The sequence below is a fragment of the Peromyscus californicus genome, unplaced genomic scaffold (assembly GCF_007827085.1).
Source record: "Peromyscus californicus insignis strain IS unplaced genomic scaffold, ASM782708v3 Scaffold_9__1_contigs__length_137607984, whole genome shotgun sequence".
NCBI classification, from domain to species: domain Eukaryota; kingdom Metazoa; phylum Chordata; class Mammalia; order Rodentia; family Cricetidae; genus Peromyscus; species Peromyscus californicus.
The window spans coordinates 107,701,030-107,724,876 of record NW_026294617.1 but is presented as its reverse complement, the minus strand read 5'-3'; the positions used below and the strand labels follow the sequence as shown (position 1 = coordinate 107,724,876).

Genomic DNA, 23,847 nt, shown 5'->3' with positions numbered 1-23,847 from the left:
CTTACATTGTTGTTAAGGATGCAATGCAGAACATTTATTACATAAAACAGTGTATCAGTTCTTCAAAATCTAAAAATAGAATTACCATATGGTCCTGAACGTTAAAGATCTCTGCTCTTCTATGTTTATTATAGCAATGAAGATCTGAGGTCAGCCATAGTGTCCATTAATGAATGGATAGAAAGGAAATGGGGTATACACACATAATGGACTATTTAGTTAGCCACATAAATGAAATCCCACCATTTGCAGCAATATGAATGGACCCAGGGGACAATATGTTCAATGAAATAACTCACACACACAGAGAAATTTTTTATGATCACACATGTGTAGAATCCACTTGCAACAGAAAGCATGGAATATCAGCCTGAGTATCTAATGGATGAATGAAGAATGTGGTATGTATATATGATGGAGTATTATCTGCCTGAAAAAGGAGGCTATTTTCCCATTGTAACAACATGGTTGAATTTGTAGGATACTGTGCTAAGCAAAATGAACCATACAGAGAGGCAGATAGTGTATGATGATTTTCACTTGTTTTTAGAAGTTTTGAAAGCTGGACCTAATGGAAGCATAAAACAGGGAAGCAGAAATAGGGACAGGCTGGCAAAAGGCAGAATAGTGATCAAATGACAAGTTCTGAGGCTTTAATATTGCACAGTTTGGAGAGAGACAGATATGTTCATTGATTTAATTGTAGTAATTGAACAATGTTTAGGCATATGAACTCAAGTTTTATACCTTGCATGATATCAATAAAACATATTGATGTTTCATATTAATATATTGTTATATTCTAATGTAATAGATATGTATAATTTTTAAGTGAGAAATAAAACACAGAATAATCACAAAACGGAGACTGTATCTGTCTTTTTTTGGGGGGGTTCGAGACAGGGTTTCTCTGTAGTTTTGGAGCCTGTCCTGGACTAGCTCTGTAGACCAGGCTAGCCTCAAATTCACAGAGATCCACCTGCCTCTGCCTCCCGAGTGCTGGGATTACAGGCATGCGCCACCGCCCGGCTGTATCTGTCTTATTCACCACAATTTCACAGATATGGGTCCTATCTATTCTATACATAAGACCTTCTGAAGCAGATCAGAAATATTGGCATCAGCACCCAGACATGACTCAAGAATGAAGGAATACAGATCAATGGCTAATCACATCAACTTCCTGTCCTTCCATGTGAGTGTTCTGGGGAATCATCTGCAATCATCCCTCTATGAGATATTCAACAGGACATGGCTTCAGTCACCCATAGAAGTCATCAGTTCACAAACACATCCATTTCCTGCTCTTTCACCATCCCAGTGTCTTATTCTATGCCGTCATGATATATCCTAGATCATTTCTCAAATGTTTATGTTCATAAATTATCTTAAGAACTACCTTTTGATGCCAGGAAAGGTAGCCTAGACTAAGACAGAGGTTCTATTAAGAGTTAAAGTATTATTCTCTCTCCAAGCCATAGCTCATTTGATTATGCTGTGTTACTTTCCTTACTGGAAAGAATTGAGTGATATAGGGCTTCCAGATTTAGATAGTCTTGATTTCTACTCCAGTCACACTACTGTGTCATCCAGGTAAGTAACACCAACACACATGTGTGTATGTGTGAACAGACACACCCAGGCACACATGTACTTTTCAGGACTTGTCAGCACTGTGTGAAACAAAGTATGAAAAGCAGTAAACCACATTTACTTTGTATCCTTCCCAACATAGCATAGCAAGGTCAAATTCTAAGAAGCCAAAATTCTCCTCTGTAGGCGGAATGTTTCTCTCCGCCTGCCTGTTCCCAAATAATAGATTTGGAGGCTTCATATCACTTATAAATCCTTGGCCAGTAGCTCAGGCTTATTACTAACTATCTCTTATGCTTAAATTAACTCATAATTCCTATCTATGTTTAGCCACGTGGCTTGGTACCTTTTCTCAGTACAGCATTCTCATCTTGACTTCTGCATCTGGCTGGTGACGCTTAACTCCGCCCTTCCTCTTCCCAGCATTCTTAGTCTGATCACCCCACCTAACACGTCCTGCCTGGCTACTGGCCAATCAGCATTTTATTAAATCAATTTGAGCAACAACCCTTTGTACAAGAGACTTATTCCACAGTACTCCTCTATAAATTCATTCTGTTAACTTGAACTCACTTAGACTATAAGAGGGAAATCTATAAACAATGAGGATGTTCTCAGTATCAGTATGAATCAAAAGTCTAACTTTCTCTCACAGGTTAGTGTGAAAAGGAGTGCTGGGCTTAAATAAATGAGGTTTTCTGTTTGTATTATTACACAACCATATAGATGGATCTCAAAACAACTATAAATAATGATCATAACATGTTGAATGAAGAGCAACATATAATAAATACGCTACTGAGGTTGAATACAAAGCTATCACAAAATGGCCTATCAGTTAACAATCTGGGACAGAAGTGGCATTCAGCCCATCATGGTGGAAAAGGACTAACAGGAGCACAAATCAGTAATTGCATTGTTCATGTGGAATGCAGTGTTTAAGGTAGAGCATCCTTAAGTCCAACTCCTCTCAGTGGCCATTCGCATCCTCCAGACTGACGCAGTACTGAGTCTTTTGAGTTTGAATTGGCCATACTATTTGTGAAGACTTGCTTCATCCTTATCATTCTATCTTTATACACATTCCTCCACCTCTTAAAAATGGTCCATTTTCTTCAGTGTGATTTAGAGTTCAAAGTATTGTCTGTCAGCTGCATTTGCACTTATTTATAAATCATGTCTGTAGTCGTTGGTTTGTGTTGAAAATCGAGAACAAAGCCGTTATCCATCTACACTGAATCAGAAACAGTTAGCTGGGTCACAGTGTAAATAATGAGCCTGGATCCACAGCTGCATTGGTACGCAATTAATCAGCATCTAACGCACGCCAGCCCATGCCCCTGTGAACCCAGTTACTCTGCTTCGGAAGTCCTGGGGCACTTGTTTGGGTCAGTGAAGAGTTTTACTCAGGGAATATTGTTAACATGCCATCTGGTCCAACATGTGAAATGGCTCCCTCAATCCTGAAGGGGCCCCAAGTGTCACTCTAGGGCAACAGTTGTCCTACTAGGCAGGGGCCTGATTATCAGCTGGCAGCTTTCTTCAATTCTTTGAGAAGGATTGAAGAAAAATTTCCCCACTAGGAAAATCTTAAATTGGAGTTAGTTGGTCAGAAAAGAGATCACTTACCTGGGGACCAGGCTGACCCTGAAATTGAAAAGAAAAAAAAAACAAGTATAAAATTGATGTTTACAATGAATATTTTCAATATATATCCCAGTATATTGAGATTTAAAATAGTTCTAACCTAATACCAATAACTTCATATTGGATCTTAATATCTTGATCCTGTGAATTAAAAGGACTGGGCTTATGGCTATTGCACACTTGAGTGATTCAGCATGCTCCAGCATTTAACTGGGGAAAGGAGTGTCAGGAAGAATAACCCCCCTCCTATCACAGTAATGTGTGAATGGGCAACTGAGAGGACGAATCGTCCAGCACACATAATTACTGACCTACATATTCTAACAGGGCAGAGCTACATTTATAAAAAACAGTCCTTGGCTTTCTCACTGTTCCAATGTTTTGAGATTTTCATTTTGTTTTTAATAAACAGCTTCCTTTTACTTTGTATAATCAAATCTAATGACATTTTAAAATAAGTTTTGTAAGGGGGGGACCCTTGTTGGATTAAAATACACCCCTATTCCTCCAACAGTCAATAGATTATGTGACCTCTGGCAAGCTAATTTGTTTCGAAAGACACTTTCTTGCTTAAGTTGATGAAAACCTCCAAGCAGTAAAAGTGTAAATGCTTCCAGAGAAAATCAACTGCAAATAAAAGCACTGATGACATATTGTACCCGTAAAATCTCCAACTGAGTTTTCAGTCAAATGAGACTAAAGGAACAGTTCCCATCAAGTTACAGAGTCTTCTAAACTAACTAAATTGACTTCTGGGGTTAGATGGCAGAGAAGAAGCTGCCTCCACATAAAGTAGTAAAAAAGAAGAGAATGAACTGAACCCTACCCCAAAGAGAGAAAGAACTTCAGAAATCACAGAGTGGGGATGGAGCAGCTGGCCGAGAAGAGAGAAGCACGAGGGCCATCTGGGACTAAGGTCAGAGCATGCGGCACCTGGCTCACAGCTCTCCCGCATCCCCTGAAAAGGCACCCAGGCTAGCTCTGGCGAAGACACTGGAAGTCTAACCCACAGTTCTCAAAAGTCTTGAATGAAGTGGGAGGGATCTGTTGAGATAGTGGCTTCAGGTATGGATCAGTCTATGTCTGAGAAGGTTGTGGTCTAGTGCCATCTTGAGAGGAGATCTTCTATTAAAGACAGCTTCCCTGGGAACCTGAGAAGTCAAGGATTCTAGAGTTAACCTGCCAGAGCCTCTAGGTAGAAGTGGGGGGCAAGTGGCAGCAATGGATTAGGGGAGGGCTAGGCACAAACACATTGAGAGGCTCAGAAAGCAGGAGGCTCATGGGTGAAGGATTCTGGAGTTGGTGGCCCTGCCTTTTGTGATGGCAATGCCTTCTTTGGCAATGAGCTAAATAACTGTGTTAGCCTAAGACTCAGAATGCACGGATGCCCTTACAACCTTCTCCCTCCCGCAGGGTGTGTTTAGTACTGAGCAGGACCGGAAAGCTGTAGCAAAGCAACACAGCAACAGTACTCAGTACTCAGTGCTCTACCTGCTTCCACTCCCACCACAGCACACTTGGGAAACACCTCTTGGCTGAGACCTCAGCCACGCAGATGGACGCACTGTGCAGTCTCTGGAGTGAGTGGCAGCTGTACAGCTAAGGGTGCTTAGTGGTGCTCCTGGTCTGTAAGACAGAAGCTGTGGTGGTGAGCAGGTGACTTCAGACCACTGCAGGTGCAGCACCAGTGTGAGCAGGATCAAAGAGACAGACGAGTCTCCAGCTTCAACCAACCACCCTTCTATCTGGCAGGGCTGCAGGAAGATGCTGCTCCATTATGTTGGTTTTATACTTCGGTGGGGTTTTTTGTAATCGTTTATTCTTTATTTTCCTTTTATATCTGTTTCTTATAGTATCACTATTACTTTTTAATTTTATAAGCAGAACGTAGGTTTCAATTCTTATGTTCAGTTAGATCTGTGGCTCGACAGGTCATAGGTCCCGGGGACAACCTTCTACTCTTGTGCTAAAAGGACATACTATTAAACTGACTCCCAATTACTGACGTCATACCCATAGATTAATGCATCTCTCAACCCTAATCAAAGACGCTTCTATTTGAAGTAAATGGTGATTAATCAATTAATACAGAGACCCACAACTAGCCAAGGTGAAGAAAATAAGAAACTTAATCATGCTCAGTCCTCAACGGAACATCTAGATTACATCTTCTCTTCTCAAGGTTCAGGGATCTTTGTGAAGACCAATCAGAAAGACTGTATGAACCAGTGGTGGTCAATGAATACAAGGAAATAATGTACTCTGGGCACAACAAGGCAACTGTACACATGAACTCACAGTAGTTATGACAGCATGTACAACACAGTTCAAGGTCAAGCCATACAAAATGCAAGCATGGAGAGAGAAGGAAGACCTCAAGTCTCAGTCCTATCCAAGGACGGACTGGCAAGTGATAGCTTCTGGGGAAAAAAGAGTCAGTTTTCTTTAAGAGTGTTGCTGCTGAGAAACTGACCACACTTGGGTGGAAGGCCACACATCCACAAATAGATGGGGAAGACAATTTGTATTTGCTGGGAGCAGGGAAAGAGAAAGAACAAGAAATTGTAATGGTGGAGGGGCAGAAGTGATCTGGAAGGAGCTGGGGGGCATTGTGAATAGGGTCAAAACCCAGTCTACAAAATTCTCAGAGAACTAATAACGACAACATTTAAAGTATCATGGAGAAACATTCTATTTCATATAGAACATACCTTGATTTAAATATCTAATTTTTTATTTTCAAATAACTTCTCTGTGATATGAAAATAGGTCTAGGTAAGTCTATTGGCTCTGATCCATTTTAATCTTTTCTTATTATTTAAATGATTTGTGCTTTGACAAATTCCCACATGTACATGAGGCATCCTGAGCCCCCACCACTCCCATCTCCTTACCATTCCTCTTTCTCCACCCCCCCGCCCCTGCAAATCTTCTCCTTGAGTTCCTTGAATTGGTAAACAGAGAAACTAAAACTCAGAGAGGAGACCTGGACGTCACACACACCTACAGGCTGAAAAGTCAGAATTTACCCCCAAACTAACTGCAAAGCCCAAGCATTTCCTCCAGCCCTTCTGCCCTTGTCTCTACAGAGTTTTTAAAGATTATTGGTTTTTATTTTATGCGAATGGCTGTTTACCTGAATGAATGAGTGGGTACCACGTGGGCACATTGTCTCTAAGGGGACAAGAGGAGGGAGTCAGATCCCCTGGAACTGGCCACAGATGGTTGTGATGCACCACGTGTGTGTTGAGAACCTAACCTGGGTTCCCTGGAATAGCAACAGTTGCTCTTATCTGCTGAGCCATCTCTCCAGCCTCTCCCTCTGGATATCTAGGCTCACGGATGTTTGCCAAGTCCCTGGCATTGACTCTGGTTAATTCTCTTTGAGTGAGGAAGACTCTCGACATGCTGACTGTTCGTGGGCAGCTCCTCAAACACCTCAGTGCCAAGTGCTTTTCCCAGAGACCAACCACCAAAGAAACTCTTTAGAATTTCCTTATTGCTTCTGATGGGTTCACCGAGAGACAGGTAATTTTTACTTAGTGGTGGATAGTTTTCTGGTCTATTGTGTTGAAGGTTTCTAATAACTAACTGTAAAAGCCAGACTTTTTATTCCGGTTTCTAAAATACACTCCAAATGCGTACTTACAAATTATGGCTAACATTCACAAAAACCAACAAGTTGATTTTTCTAAAATGAAATTACTGAAAAAGACTCTTTCTGCCCATGCAAATCATCGAAATGTTTCTACAAATCAAAGTCTGAATCAAGAAAAACCAAGAGCCATGCCAAGCGAAACAGTTAAATCACAGAACTCCTGAAGTCAGGACCCTGCATACAGAAGCAGAGAATGCCCAGGCGCTGAGCTGGCTGATTTACTGTCTGGCAGTAGGAAGGGCAATGCTCCTGCCTCTGGCCCCAGCAGGAGGGGAGAAAGGGAGCCTACAGGAGGAGCAGACTCTCCAGAGCTAATCAGAACAGTGTGGTAGAAAGCAATCAGCCAGTAGCTGATGCTTGATGGAGAGTGTTCCAAGGAAGCTGAGCATTTTGGGAGACGGTGAAGCACAATGAACATGATAAATGAGCCGACCCATCACTGGAGTATGCATTGTTACTCGAGGCAATTAAAGAGCAATATCGGACATTTTTTGTCGGGCTGTTATCACAATTATGGTTGGCAGAAAGTGCTAACGCTCTTTTCAAATTGACAAAGCCATTTGGATTTCTGGCTGAGGTAATTAGTTTCACTACATGATACTTTCTTTTTTAATAGATAGGAACTCTGTCACTCTTTCAAATGGGACAAAAGCTGTTTTTTTTTTTTTCCATTTAATACATGTACAGACAGGGATACAAAAGTCTGTTTAAAACATGGCTTTATTTTAGATATTGATTAGAGTCACAGACTCACAAGTATCTTTGGTCAATATGAAATAAAAGCCTTCCAGCTACAAAAGTGTAAGGGGATATTAGTACTATGCACCTTTTAAGCTTTCAATGCACACACTGGACAGAGGGCTTACGTTATCTTTTCAGATGAAAATGCAGCATCTACAGAGGAAGTTCGGCTAAAGCTGCTGAGCCACAGAGCTCTAAATGGTGGCAGGGCTGTTCCTACGGGCCAATGGGATCCTGTCAAGGAGCCTGTAGCTTTCCAGAGTTGCCAGCCTAGAGTATGTGCCAGGCATGTGAACAAGCAGGAGTCTTCAACACCTTCCATGCAGAGAGACAGATCACATTTCATTCTCCACTGTATCAGGACCTCACCCTAAGGTGCTTTCAAAATGACTGCTGAATGTGTACAAGTTGCAACTATTCAGACTGGCCCAAAGCGGTTGACAGTGATACTTTAAAATACACATTTAAAGGGCTGCTGTTGTACTTTAAATGCTGTATTTTCAAGTGCAGCGTCTCGATCTCATGTTCTGGAAAGGCCCTTTGCGTTTCCCTTCACTGCAGAATAAATGCATCTGCCCTGCAGTGGGATCTTCCCCGGGAAGTGAAGTCAGCAGTCAGAGTACAGAGGTTCCGAGGTAGACAAGTGTCCCCATTGACACTTGTGTGCCACCCAAGACGAGCAGGAGCTCTGACCTGAACAAAGAGTCTCCCTTCCTTAAGACCGCATCCACTTAATATGAGGACCGTCTGTCAAACTACTTTGCAAACTGCATTCTACAAATAAGCAATGGTGGCCTTCAGTTGGCTATATGGACAATATGAATACTCATTCAACTCAAATTTATAGTGAACTTTACATAACATTTGAAGCTAATGTGCAAATGATATAGTAGAGAGAAGCAACTGACAAAACAAACCATCATAGAATATATATGTGTGTGTGTGTGTGTGTGTGTGTGTGTGTGTGTGTGTGTATGTGTGTATATGTGTGTGTTCAGTGTCTGAACTGCTTTTGCATCAAAAAGCTCTTACACATTTGACTGAGCTAAACCTTAGTCATAGTTTATAACATCTGTTTGCTGCCATACAGGGTCACTCTTAGTGGGTAGGTATTGCCTTCACTGCAGTCACCTAATATTGCCTAGTAAGAGTCCTTCCATTCAGCTGTCTTTGGTGGTTTCACCACTAGGAAGGGAAGGCTAAGCCAGAGGAAAGTCGTTACCCTCGTACCTGTAGCATTTCTCTTTTAAAGTCTGAGAGAGAGAGGAAGCAAGAAGGAATAATTCCGAGCATGTCTGTGGGGAGTTTTGTCCATTAATGATTGACATGGGAAGGCCCGCCTACTGTGGGTGGTACCCTCTCTGGGCAAATGTCCTGAGTTGTGTAAGGATGCAGGCTGAGCAAGCCTTGGAAAGCAGTGCTCCTCCATGGCCTCTGCTTCAGCTCCTGCCTCAGCTCTCTTGGATGATGGACTATCACTTGGAAATATAAGATGAAATAAACTATTTCCAAAAAGGAAAAAGAGTATGTCAACGATTTTATAAGGACCGTAAATTTAAACCAATTTTGATTCAAATCTTGAAAAATTCTTACATAAAATTTGTCTTTCATAAATAAATAGCAAATTTATTTAAAATTCTAGTCATACATAAACAGGTTGATAAGTCACTGTCATAATAATTAAAATTGCATTTCTAACACAGTGCTTTATTTTAGTCTTTTATGAATAAATGTTTATATGTGGATCATAAGAAACAGATCTACTACACACATTTTGTCATCACAAATTTGGAGCATTCAATGATATTTATGCATTAACTTATATCATTAAAAATGTATTGGCATAATTGTACATTGAAATTTATTCAGATCTTAAGTATTATAAATGTTTATATATTCCAGTATACATACCTGGCTATATTCCCAATTATTTCCTTATGATAGAAGATTGGAAATGCAGCTCCCTATAATTTTGAATTAGATGTATTTACATTATAGTATACTGAGTACAGATTTTGTATTTTCTAGGATAATTTGGGTAAAATATGCATTTATTCAGACATTATTATAACCCTATTCACTTAAAAAGAAGAAGAAAAGGAAAGAGAAGAAGAAAGGAGGGTAAAGGTGAAGGGGGAGAAAGGAAGACAGGAAAAGAGTTGTTTCCTTGAGGGTAGCCTGTGGGTAATTGCTTTGTAGTTTTCTGGACTTCTCAACACTTTATTTCTTGACTATAAAAGTATATTACCACTTGATATCATTCACTGTGGAGAAATTTAAATGGGATCTTAATTAAGTTGCTATGTTTTCCCCCAAGTACATCTATTTACACCAAAATCCAAGTCCATAATCTTGAATTCTAGTTTCCATCTTTCTCCCAATTCAGGGTGTTTCAATCACTCAAAAAAGACTGCAAATTTATTAAAATATAGCCTGCAAAACTCAGAGAGTAAGAACTATAAATTTGCTTTTGTGTGCAGACCAGCATCACTTTTAGGAGTAGGGAGTGGCAGAAAGGGGTGGGGGTTGAGGGACACGGTCAATACCAGCGAGTGGAGGCTAGAGCTCCTCAGAACAAGGGTCGGTGCCAGTGGAGCTTTTGGAGCTTTCCCTGTTTTGCAAACCACAGCACCGGGGCTGTAACTCAGCTCTTCTGTTTTATACTTATCTGAGCGTTTCCCCTTCTGGCACAGAATCAGGACTGGTAACTAACATATAAAGAAGTAACCAGCGTAACAGATATGAGGTTTGGTAAGACACAACAAACAAGGAACACACACGAGCTAGAACCCGTTTAGCTTCCATAGCTTTAAGAGGACATGCCTTTCTAAAGAACTCAAAAAACCAATTTCCATTATATTGTATATGCTGAATCATCCTCTCCTCTTTCTGCTAAGTTTAATAACACCCTTAAAAGTGTAAAGTACATTTACAACTGTCTCTCAGACTGCTTAAACTTACGTTCATTCTCAATTCCAGTTCTGAATATCCTGCTAAAAGATGAACTCTATAATACTCTTTACTATCCTGAATGTTTTGCATCAGTAAATGCATACTAGCATATTCCTATCACCCAAAGAGTTGATTAAGTTATAATGCGTGAGTCACATAACGATTCTTCCAGTAAGACAGGGTCTTGAAATCTACTGCAAAATTAAGAAAAGGATCTTCAAGGCCATAAATGTACACTTAATGTCCTTCATGTTTGGGGCTGTATCAGTAATCACCATTTCATCAATACTAAAAATTATCAAAAGCTTTATAAATAGTGTCTCTTTGTTATGTCAGCCCTGCAAATTGGAGTCATTTATACCATTTTGTAGTTGAACACAAGGATTTACAAAGAAGTTAACTGGGCTGTGAACATAGGTGACTGGCACTCCTTCATTCTCATCTGTATCCTGCTGAATAGCTGAAGCTAGGGGCTTGAATGCAATCCTCCAGAGACAGAAAAGAGCAATGAGTGGTCTGCAACCTTTCAAACTGGATACAAACTACCATTGCTCCAATCAGCTACCTTTACAATGTTGTATGCATAACACACTCTGAAGTCCTCCTTGGATCCCTTAGGAAAATCCTTCACCTCGGGTTAAGAAACCCTCAGTAGAAAAATAAATCTGCCTAGAGGCAGGTTTATGTTTACCAGGAACATCCCTTAATCTGCCAGGAACATCCTTTAATCTACCCTCAAAGGTCAACTCCCTTGGACATCTAGTTCTCAGTCAAGAACAGCCTGCATCAGCTTAAAGACTCCCATCCTGTTGACTGTCCAGTCAAATCTGCTTGCGTTCCTGCCACTTTGTTCTTCTCTTTTCCTGTACCAATATAAGGCCTTGGCAGTTTGATCCCCAATAAACCTTTCTGTCTACCCAGGGAGTGATCTAGTTTGGTGGTTTCATTGTGCCCTCACTTACATTTTTTTCTCACTGTTACGACAAATACCTAAAAATCAATGTAGAGAATGGTTTATTTGAGCTCACAGTTTGAGGGTACAGGTCACCATGGAAAGGAAGACATGTAGACACGAGCAAGAGACTGCTGGTCACATTGTATCTACAGTCAGGAAGGAGGAAGTGGCAAACGTTAGCGCTCTGCTCACTTTCCCCCTTAGTCTGGGACCCCAGCACACAGCACTGAGCTACCCGTGTTTAGTGTGTGCCTTCCCACCGCAATCAACTCAATCTAGAAACTCCCTTAACAGACATGTTTGTCTCCTAGATCTAGTTGTTCTAGATCCTATCAAGTTGATAATCATGTTAACTATTGGTGACTGAGCAGGTAGGTGAGAAAATGAAGGTGAGAGTAAGCTCTAGAGATCTCAGGGAAGTGTCAACTGAAAGGTCAAGTGTGAGTGATTGTAACTGGCTACCTGGGACGATGGTTTGAAAGGTTTTGAGCTTTAGAAAAAGCACGCTGGGATGAATCGGCATGTGTGCAGAAGGCAGAGAGAGTAGAAAGCATGTGTGCCAATGGAGTTAGACAATTTTAGTAATTGCATATGAGGGAAGGAAAAATAGGGAATAAAAGGGATATAGAGCTAGGGAAAATGGTTAGTTTCTGTGGTAAGGTTCATGGTACTGAAGGAGAGTTGGAGGGACATGGGTAGACAAGGAAGGCAGATTAGCCCCCTGAGATGGCGTCTTGTTCCTGGAGGACACTGGGAGGAGAAATGACAGGAAGGCACCATATGAACTGGACCAATAGGGGGAAGGGAGGGACCCAGGTCCTCTATAAAATTCCCAACCAGCATCCCTTGATCCTCCCATCTCGAGGGGATAAAGCTATTCCTGCCCCTTCCTCTGCAGTTAGCTCTGCTCTTTCCCTAATGTTCATCTCTTTGTCTGTTTCAAGGAATGAGCTCTCCGATCCTCTAAAAGACCACGAGACCCTATAATAGTTCTTGACAATGTTTAAAAATAGACAGCAAACTATTAAATTGGGGAAAAAGAAATGGCTTAGGGATCAAAATCAGTATGTACAAGAATGTAAAAGCAGGAAGCACTAGAGAATAAAGATTACAAAAGGAGACACCAATTTATCTAAGGGACAATGGGAATGAACACAGATATGAACTCAGGTATAGAGCAGAACAGAAAGTGCTCATGCCCCAAACCCCAGAACACTCAGAGGTGGCTGTCTGTTGGGAGTGGAAAGAATGAGTTTAGAAATGTATTTGTCCATTCACTTACTAACTGTTAAGAACCCTACAAGTGTGCCAGGCATTCTGCACATTGTAGAGTTAGCAGACAAAGAGTAAATAAGATTGAGTACCTGTTATCACTCTTGTGAGGGAGGCAGGCTTTCAGAGGATGTTTATAAATAATATGGCAGATGGTTAGTAAAAACTAAGCAAAAGAATATTATAGGAGGAAAATCAGGCCAAGGATCAAATGAGTGGGAGGGTGCCAACTAATAGGGTGGCCGTGGGAGGGCTGATCGGAGAAGAGGCAAAGGGAACAGCGAGGGGAATTGCCCACAGCAGAGAGATGTTTAGAGGGCTGAGGAAGTAACCTATTGGCTGTTTGGACTGCAGGGAGTAACATGAAAGGATGAGCGTGGAAGAGAAGGGAATAGAAAGCAAGACAGTGAGAGGGCCAGGGAGCCAGACAAGAGCCATGGCAGACTCTCCTAGTAGCCCTGCCAGGGACCAGGCCTTAGTTTCAGTTTACTGGAGCTGGCTGGAGCTGAGCAAGCAGTTCTCGGGAAACCCACAACTTGGGGGCAACCAATCAGCAGGCACCCCACAGTCTTCTGCTAGTTAAAGATAGCTTTCCCTACCCTGCTGCTGGAAAGTCCCTAACCACTACAACCACCTGCCAATCCTATGAGCTTTTTGTTTAAACCCACCAATCAGCTCCCAGACTAATCTCTCCTCCCTGGAAATCCCCTAAAGCTGCTTAAAAGGAGCCTGGGAGCTTTTCTTGAGGTTGCCGTTTGCCACTTTGTCAGATGGTTAGACCCCAACCTGTTGGTAATTTTCATAAACACTCTTGTTGATTGTATACATGACTGGTAGCCTTTTATGGGACTTCCTGCAGACCCTAACAATAGTACAAGTCATGGTGAGAACTTGGCTTTTAATCAGGATGACACAGAACACAAGGCAGAGAGGTTCCACACAGACAAGCAGCACTGTCCACTTTCAATGTGCAAAGGGTGCTGGACACTATGAGGGAAGAACTGCAAAGACAATTGTGTATACACACAGAGAGAAGTCAGGAGGCTTCTACTGCATTCAAAGAAATAAGGCATAAGATTTGTGAGTAGCTGGAGAGATATGAAAAAAGGCTCCAGGACTGCCCAAGACTTCCACTTCGTTCTTTGATGACACTGCATTCTACCCTAAATCACAAGCATTGGTTACTTGTGGCTCCTCAGAAATTGCATACTCTTTGAACAGTAAAAGCTTTTCCAGGGCTTTGCTGTTGTTTTTGTAGACATTAGCAGTTGTGGTGTAGCTACTTTTCAGAAACCAAGCATCCCTCCCAGAGCTGACAAAACTTACATGACTCAGAATGCTCAAAAGGTTACAAGGTTAACATGACACCTTTCCAAAGCTATACAGACAGTAAACAATTGCTTGATGGAGGAGATTCCCTTTGGTAGAACTGCCTGCAAACTGCAAGTGCCATGCCAGCCATGACTTCTACCACTGAGCACCAAGGTTGCAACATAGGCTTGAGGAATCAAAGGTTTGTCACATTCTACAGCCCACACTTTTGATGTTTTACTGTGCAGTCCTTGGATAGTGGAAGACTTACCATAAACATTTGTATTTTAAAAATCATCCTTATATGGTTTTTATTGAGTTCCTATTAAATTCCAGGCAAGAATTATCATAGAGAAACCAGGAAAAACAAAGCCTGGCCACTTCAGCAGGGAGCTTATTATCACAGACAGCACAGGGTGATACATTACTTCAGATTCCTGTATACCCCCAGCCATTGGAGAACCTTGTTAAAGAAGGTCAAGTTGTGATAAGTAATTAAAGTTCTCTCTTATCAATAAAAAATTTTGTTGGTACTGAAAAATGAGTCACCTTTTTTTTTTTTTTTTAAGAAGGAAACACTACGCAATTAGTGGTACTGAGACTAAATCAGATACTGTAGTGTCAACCTTGAGAGCTGCAGGAACACATGTCTTTCTTCTGTAATACAAATATCCTCAGTGGAGACAGGGAAAGTAACAGCATTTTCATAGCCATTGGCTAAGTTACCTCCATTGATGAGGCACCACAGGTTCTTACTGAATGGGTCTAAGTAACTGCTAAGGGATAAAGGAAAGTATGAGCTGATGCCACAGCATGCTCCTGGTCTGCTAGGGAGAGAATTAAGCACAGGCTGCCATGCATGAATGGCGTCATGTCCTGCCTGGGCATGGCTGACTGGCCAGCCCTGAAATTGTACAAATGAAAGGAAATAGATTAAAATAGACATTATTATTAATAATTGGTGTGCATGAGGTAAATTAGGAGATCCCACCAGGTCTTTATTAAGAGGTAGTAAAAACCTTTGTAAATAAAGTCTGCTAAAGCCATCTTTTCAAAGCTTTTGACAAGCTGCAAATCTCAGCCATTTTATTTTTCATTGAAAGGAACTCAGAGGAGTGTGTCAGTTTAGTTCAAATACACATGCACAGACACACATGCGTGCACACACACAAAGAGTGGATACTGCAGGGAGCATGCACTAAGACACAAGAGGTACGGGGCATAGCCTTTACACACAAAGGCAGTCCAGGGACCTGGCTGTGCCATTAAGCAGAGTGAGGATTTGTCACCAATGTCAGAGGGCAGCTATAGTACAGCGCCAGGCTCCTTCAGCTTCCCACCAGAGCCATCTATCACAAACTGGAATCTGCTCCCCTTTGGGTAGTCATGTTGCAGGCAGGAACACTGAGAGGATGCCCCAGTCTGGAGACAGAGGTCATACACTTGACCCAAACCATGATTCAGATTTTCAAAAATGTTAAAGAAACAATCATTTTGGAATCTCTCTTTGTTTTTGTAATGTTAGAGAATGGAATTTTAACCTGTCTATTTTTCTGTTGTAGAAAAATGTCAAAGTTTCCCAATTATTTTCAGTTATTCCCTTTCATATGGAGCAAATAGGTAAAGAATGAGAAATATTAAACACAATTTTAAATAATCCTACAGAATCATGTTTCCTCTAACCTTAGCAGAAAAGTACTTCATAGCAATATCCCAATACTAAACACTCCTCATCCAATCTTATGTCACCATGTAATAAATTTTCACTCTCATACAAGCATTAACCTTGTCTAAATTATATTTGAATCAAAAAAGAACATTCAAAGAAACAAAATAATACTAAATTATCCAACAATTTAAACTCAGTTCAACAGTAAGTAAATTCCCACATTTTCTCCCAATTCTATTATTTAGATTGAGGTAAAACAGAATTAACAAAATGTGGAGATTTAACTCAAGCAGTTAAGTGATAATCCGGTAATTAAAGGATAATCCTACATAAAGAGTAAGTTCTTTCATAGTGCTGTTCTGATCCTTAACCAAGCAAGGCTTGTTCTCCATTGTGAAGTACAGCTTATGGCTAATTGAAAACTGAAAACCATTTTTACCTACACGTTATTTCTTAAGAAACTAAATCCTCCTCCCTCGGAAACAGAATGCACATTCTCCTAGATCCTGAGTGTCACTCCAGAACAGCCTAGAGGAGAGGAACACAGAAAACTGAAAATGAAATTTCTGAAAAATGTGTTAGTGACACTAGAGTCAAAGCTGGAGCTGGGCAGCAGGTGTGGCATGAAGACTTGATGACCAGCACTGTTTGATACCTGGGGCACTTGGAAAGTTGCTCACCAGAAAGGAATCAATTCAGAAGCAACATGCTGTGTGCTATTGTGTCCCTTGTCTTTCTTTCTCAGCAGAGTGCTCCTGGGTCAGCGTGACACCATCCCTCCTCTCGTTCCCATCTGAGATGCGCATTCCATTTTCTAACTTTAAAAATTGAGGCAATAACCTGAGCTCTGTATCTAGGGCTCTTATCTACTGGAGTTTGTATAATTTGAGTGTTTTTCCATTGTTTGAAGATAAAATCTTAGGGAAAGATTCTTCTAAAAGACATTTTTTTTCCACTTAGTAGAAAAATTTGAACTACCAGGCATTCTGATTGAAGAGATAGTATATCTTAGTCAATTTCTACAGATGCAATATTTTAAAATGTATTAAAGGTAAAAGGTTTTGTGTCCAATATTAAAACTTAACACTCTATTATGAGGCTTTTAGCATTCCCCTATGTGCATGTACATACATAGCACACATGCATACACATATTTGGATGTTTAAGCATGGAGCTGAAGTTTTATATACATATAAGTAATTACACCATTGAGCTCCAAATGATCACTGTAATGGATGAAGTCAAATCTTTAGATGGTTTTAGTTGTAATTTTAAAGTAAGCAGTTTGGACATGTATAATTTAAGATGCCATTTAGATACCATTCAGAGTGTAAGCAAGTTAAAAACATTTATAGTTGTCTTCTGATGAGAGATTTATCGTAATGATTTTAGTATGCCACTTTTCATATTTCCTGGCAGCCAATAAAAACACGGTGCATCAGAGAAGCACCTCCGTCCTGAAAGGATGCTGATGTCCAGCCTCCACAGAGAAGCACTGATGTGAACCATCCCTTGACTGTTACCAAACACTTCCCTATAGGTCTGTGAAGCCTAAATGGCTCACATTGTAGTGAATGTATTATAACTGACTGAAAGTCCCACCATGGACTACATCTAGGTTGCCACTATCCTTATGCAACAGAATGAATACATTTCCAGTAATATTTATATGAGTGAAAGCTTTCTATTTCATATTTTTTAATAGAATTGAATCCTAGAAGTTTATGTGCTTTAGTATCAAGTGTGTTGTCAGACTTTTAGAAAGTACTGGAAGTTCTGGAAATGAAAAGGAGAGAACTTCCTGCTTTTTAAGTACATTTTTAATGACAAAATAAAATCTTACCCTCACATTGACTCAGGTCCTAGTTCATTTGCCTTGTGTTTTTGATTAGATATCTGCACATAGGAAACCTCCTATTATAGGAACTATGCAGTTTCTATAATGAGTTTCCTATAAATTATGATATTTGATATGAGCTCAAGCAATTTTTCATTTTGTTTAAAAATTTCCAGTGATCTGAAATTGCCATCAGCTGGTGTATGATCTTCAAGCTCTCTTCTGAATTCTATTAACATCACTAAATTTAGGTTTTAAAGGAAGGGGGCATTTCCCCCTCTAAAAGGGGAAGCTAATGCCTATGGGAAAATAACATTCTTAACAAATGAAACCCAGGGGACCTGGTCAGCAAAGCGAATAAATCCCCATCTTTCATACAACTTTCAAACCAGTGAACAATACAAGAATTCGGAAACAGTTCTTTTTCAATCCATGCCATATAATGTACAAAGTCTGGATGTAGTGGTAATGCCAGCATACTAGGCACGGCTATTCAACGGTTAGAAGATCAACTTTAATATGCAAAGTAAATGGGTGGCGAGGGGTGGAGAGGCCATCCAAATATATAATCCCCACAACTGGAAGTGGAAGTTTAGGTCATTTCCTATCCAGAGATTTTCCTAGGGCATATTGGGTAATAGTCAAAGGAGCTGAAAGGATCCAGCCAAGTTAATTAGTTCCACTCCAAGGGAGGGTTTTTCACAAACCGGCTCTTATTCTGTACCATGAATTAGAAGTCTAAATGAAAGGCTACATATGGTGAAAGATATATACATTCAGCCATTACCACAGACAGGCAGTAAATTATCTGGGGGCCTGCAGAGTGCTCTGGAGCCCACTCTTTCAACTTCCCCCCTCACCTGTGAAAAAGCCTAGACCTGTATGCCATTGGCTATTAATAACTCTCTCTGGAAGCAAGCAAGTTGAAATTGTTCCCAAACTGCAAATCAATAGACCATGTATGTATGTCTACTACTGTTGAATGAAATTATATATCAGAATAAAAGAGGCATCTGCAGTACAGGACTCGAGTATGCTTTCATGTAGCCTATAAAGTCCATGGGCTCTGAAATGCTTCTGTTTCCACTCCCAGAAGGATATCCTAATATAGATGCAGTGAACGGAAGCCTCCAAAAGGAAGTCTGTGATATGAAATTTAAAATAATTGTTTTTAAATTTGTAGTTTCCAGATTGGGTTTCTACCATGCCTGCCAAACCTTCCCCTCTTTTTCTGTGGGCTTGTTATACAAATATGGATTTCATTTGTGTATTCACAGAAGGAAATGGTGATTCAGCCACTTTGTGGGTATGCCCGTAGGTTTCTCCTCCACCCGCAGAACACAGGGAGGTGGAATGGGTCTGGAGCCAGGAGGAAGGAGATGAGGTACACACATGGAGCAATGTTGGGAAAAGGCAGCCCTGGCTTCTCTGGCTTGGTGTACGGCCTCTGGGTACCTCCGAATGATGTCTCCCTTTCCTGGCCAGCCCCTGATGCTTCAAAGCTGTCTTTATTCTTCCTGGTAACATGGTCTCTGCACAGCGGAACTGCAATCACCTCCACCTGCTTAAGCATGGGTTTTCAAATGCCAGATGTACAGGAATGTTCAGTATTGAAATGTGCCAAGTAGGAGAGACCATCTTGTTGCTGTTCCTTAAAAAGTGTAAATCTGATTTATTTGCAACAGAGAGATCAAATATGAGCATTCTAGTTATTGTTACCCACATATCACTTAGAAGCCATCTTCTAGAAGTCTGTCTCATTTAAGAACTATCAAGAGAAGTAGGGCAATGACTAGTGTTTCTAGCATTAAAGGATGCTATGAAGGCTGCTCAGGGAGGCATTCACTAACAGTGTCATCCAGTTCACATTATCCTTGCAAGCATACTAACCTGACAGACAAGATACAACCATGGGAGCAACCGTGGAACTACTATATTGGGCTAACCAACTCTTTGCCTATTGGATGGGAGGGAACACACATCTAGTCCCAAACCAATGACTGGAGGGGCCATGGGCCAAAGGAAAGAGCGTGCTACTCTTGACTGCCTAAGTGAACATGAACATGCTCTCGAACTTAATGAAAGTATTTCTTTTTATACCCACAGAATAGCTCTACCCTCATCCTGGTACAAAGAAGTTCGTTTATACAGAGGGCTTCTGGTATCTAACTTCCCACAATACAGTGCGTTATCAGCCAAGAGTGCTTGCAAGTCACATGTGTGTATTACAGTTCCCAGCCACAGTTGAAGGTTAACAACATAGAGTAATAAAACTGAACTAAGTCAAGGCATCAAGAAAAGAGGAGGAAGTGTTTACAGCTACAGAGGAAGAAGCAACACAAGACATGGGTGTAGGTTCAGTTGAGGTCTGAGAAGCAGGGTCTGTTTGGAGACCTCGGTGCAGTGATGATTAATATTTTATGTTATGACAGCAGGACTGTGGAGTTCAGGCATTTGGTCAAACACCAGCTAGATGCAACTGTGAAGATATTTACTAAGATGTGATTGTGTTTTCCCTGAATGACTCTTTTTTTTTTTTTTTTTTTTTTTTTGGTTTTTCGAGACAGGGTTTCTCTGTGTAGCTTTGCGCCTTTCCTGGAACTCGCTTTGGAGACCAGGCTGGCCTCGAACTCACAGAGATCCGCCTGGCTCTGCCTCCCGAGCGCTGGGATTAAAGGCGTGCGCCACCACCGCCCGGCCCCTGAATGACTCTTAAGTAAAGCTTATTACTCAATAAGAGGGTAGGCTTCCAACCAAATTAAAGGCCCTAATAACAGAAGTCAAGATTCCCTGCATAAGATATGCTACCTTAAGAAATGTAGAAATCCCACCTGAGGGCTCTGGGAAGTTGGGCCTAGTTAGTAAAGTACTTCCTTGGGCGAGCATGAGGGCCTGAGCTTGGATTCCCCCAGACAGCATGCATGCCAGCCCACTGACATGCCTACAGATTTTAGATTTCCTAGCACCCAGTTTTGTAAGCCACTTCCATAAAACAACTCTCTACATATTTAGATGTACATATTCTGATGTCATTCTGGATCTTCTTCTCTAGCGAATCCCGAAAGAATCACCAAGATCCCTTCTAATAGACTGCATCCATTTTTTGTTTCCAATGTCATTATCCATTTTGCAGGACATCATGCACTCCAACCATGCCAGTGCACAGAGAGAAATGCCCAAGTAAACCATCCTTTTTTGTTAAAATGGCAAGAGCTTGGTATGTCTGGAAGTTGGCAAGTATCTCCACTCTGATATTTTTCCAATTTTCCAAACTCAAAAAAATTTAAATGGAATTATGTGTTTCCACAAAAGGCCACTTTTCCTGAGGTGCTGTTGTATGCCTTCCTCTGCTCTCCCCAGGGAGTGAGCTTTAACTTATTCTCCCAGGCCATTCTTCACCCCCGTTCTAGAAAGCCATGTATCTCTCTGGACCACCCTTCACCCCTGCTCCATAAAGCTATGTATCTTCCAGGCCACCTTTCACCCCTGCTCCATAAAGCTATGTATCTTCCAGGCCACCCTTCACCCCTGCTCCATAAAGCTATGTATCTTCCAGGCCACCCTTCACCCCTACTCTATGAAGCCATGTATCTCCCTGGACCACCCTTTACCTCCCCTCTATACGGTCACAAACTTCCAGGTACCTTATCATAAGGTGAAGCCCTGCAGCACCTCTGTGATGAGTCATCTTGCTATCACCTTGACTGGGTTGAAGACACCCAGCTAGATTAGTAAAGCACAGCTTCGGGTGTGTCTGTGCAAGGATTAACCAGAGAGAAGGTCTTCCCTGAATGTGGGCCATCCATCCCACAGGCTGGGAGCCCAGATGGAAGAGAAGGAGAAACATGAGAAAGCATCCCAGCACAGGCATGCTCTCCACCTGGCGGCCACGCTGTGGACAGCTGTTCTAAACTACAATCTTCTCATTGCTGTGGTCATATTGTATAAAAGCAACTTCCGGGGAGTGGGTGGGTGGGGTGGCAGGTTTAATCTGGTTCACTGTTTGAAGGTACCGGCTTCCTTGAAGAGGGCATGGTGTCACATTACATCCACATCCAGGAAGCAGAGAGAAATGGCCTCTGGGACCCGAACCCAGGGAATGGTGCCACCCACAACGACCCTATTCCTCCTACCTCACTCAAACCTTCTTGGAAATATCCTTGTGGACACAGTCATGTTTTCTCTGGTGATTCTAAATTAAATCAAGTTGAAAATAAACATAAGCCATCACATCTGCCATACCTTCCCTGCTATGACAGGAAAATCTCTGAAAACTTACCAAAATTAAGAATTCCCAGTTAGTGATATCTGCCAGTCATATCTGCCACAGCAACATCCTGCCATGCCCTGACTCAGGCCTTTTCCTCTTTATTCTACCCCAGTAGCCTGCACAGTATCTCCCAGAGTGACGCCTAAGCATTTCTCTCTTCCATTCCTCCTCTCTTAGGTCCTCTGCAGGAGTGCTCTTCTAAAACCTTCCTCTGGTCATGCCTGCTCTGCCTAACTCCACTGAGACTGCACACTTGGGGGCAGATGACGTAGCCTGGCACGCAAGGTCCTCTGTCGCCTCTGTCTCAGTCTGTCTCCTCACTCTTCCTCATCTTGTCCTTGGGCTCCTGCCTGACTTCACACACCTGTTCTTTGTTTCCACTGATGTTGCTCTTCCTGGTACCTCAAAGACTTTTAAGCGTTAAATTCTTTGAAAGAAGCCATGTAGAAGACAATCACCTCGACCAGACACCCTGGCTCCCCTCCATGATCAAATCTGGACCGTTTTCTCCCATACTATTCTTTCGCTGCGCCTGGGTGTGTCACGAACACGCCTCTTTTCCCATTGTACTGCTTTTCCCTTAATGTTGCTCTTTCCCCATCAAATCCGTTTGTGTTTTGTTCTCTACTGGATTCTGAAGTCTCTGGAGACAAGGCCATGTCTTACTTGCCATTTTACCCCCATTACACGGCAGAGGGGATGTCACGCCCTGGATGCTCAGAACAATCTTGGTAAATAAATCACTGCACTATCTTTTAAATATCTTTTAATGAACTAGCTATTAACAATCATGTGGCATCCTCCTGCCTCTGTATCTCTTTGTTTCTATTTTGACCACTGTAAGTTTTAATAATTTCTCAGCAACATAAGTTAGAAGAACATGCACTGTGAGTAGTTTTGAGGCATTAGAAAGAATAAAACAAGAAGTTTTATTTTAACCACAAGCAGGAAGATTTGTGAAAGTAAATGTGTACTAACGTCATTAATAATTTTGTAATGAACATTTAAGAAACTGGCGGCAACAGCAGATTTCATGATCTGAATTTCTTTCTTAATTCTGCCGGATAGAAAATTGAAGTTTATTTAATAATGAAAGGAGGAGAGTATTTCCATATCAGAGTCCTATGGACAATATCCAGATAAATATTATATTTAGTTAACTTTGGCTAGATGTGTGTATGGCAGTGGTGGGGTGCTTCATAGAGACCATGGACTCAGCACTGGGGTGGGTACCATTCTTTGTGCAGAGCAATCACAGCGTTTTCAAGTAGCTGCTTTGGAAGAATGGAGGCACTGATGTCCTCTTAGTGTGCACGTGCTGCTGGGTATTATTAATGCTTAACTGCTCATGAGAAACAGCTATCACTCAAATCACTCATCCGACCTTGTTAAAAATATTGCTTTCAAAATGTGTCTAAGCTGCTTTGCAGGTACATTTAACTCTAAAGTAGCTTTCTTGCCATTGATAGTTACTGTTTCACAAATCACAAAGTCACTCCCCTAATTTGTCCCATGAGATATCTACATGTCATCATGGCAAACAGTTCTAGGAACTCAGCCATGGGACCAAGAATTTGGTGACAAGAAAGCAAAACGGGACGGGGTGACAGGAACACCTCATTTGTTAGTGGATTTGCTATCAGAATGGTATGCAGATATCCAGCTATCCAATACGTTTCCCTTTTAAATGTCTTTAGGAATTCTGAATGAAGCTTGGGGTGTATGTAGCTCTACAGAGTACTTGCCAAGAGTGTGGTACGGCCCTGGGTTTGATCTCTACAACTTAAAAAGGAAAGACGTATGACTGCCTTGCTCTTCTCCTTATGGTTTAACTTAAAAGGATCACTCTTTTAGCTCCCTCTTTTTTCTCCTCCCTGATTTGTTTAGCTTTCCTTTTGAGTCCGGTTATCATTCTCTACATCCCCTGCAGTTATGTGAGCGG

General features: G+C 41.4%; 1 protein-coding gene across 1 annotated transcript in view; it reads right to left on the bottom strand.

Moving 5' to 3' along the window:
* The window catches only part of Col25a1 (collagen type XXV alpha 1 chain), a 410,812-nt gene that overhangs the window by 171,086 nt on the left and 215,879 nt on the right, over window positions 1–23,847 (bottom strand). The window contains exon 5 of the mRNA XM_052730008.1: window positions 3,223–3,240. Within this exon, the coding sequence (XP_052585968.1) occupies window positions 3,223–3,240 (18 nt within the window). The remainder of the gene's footprint in view (window positions 1–3,222; window positions 3,241–23,847) is intronic.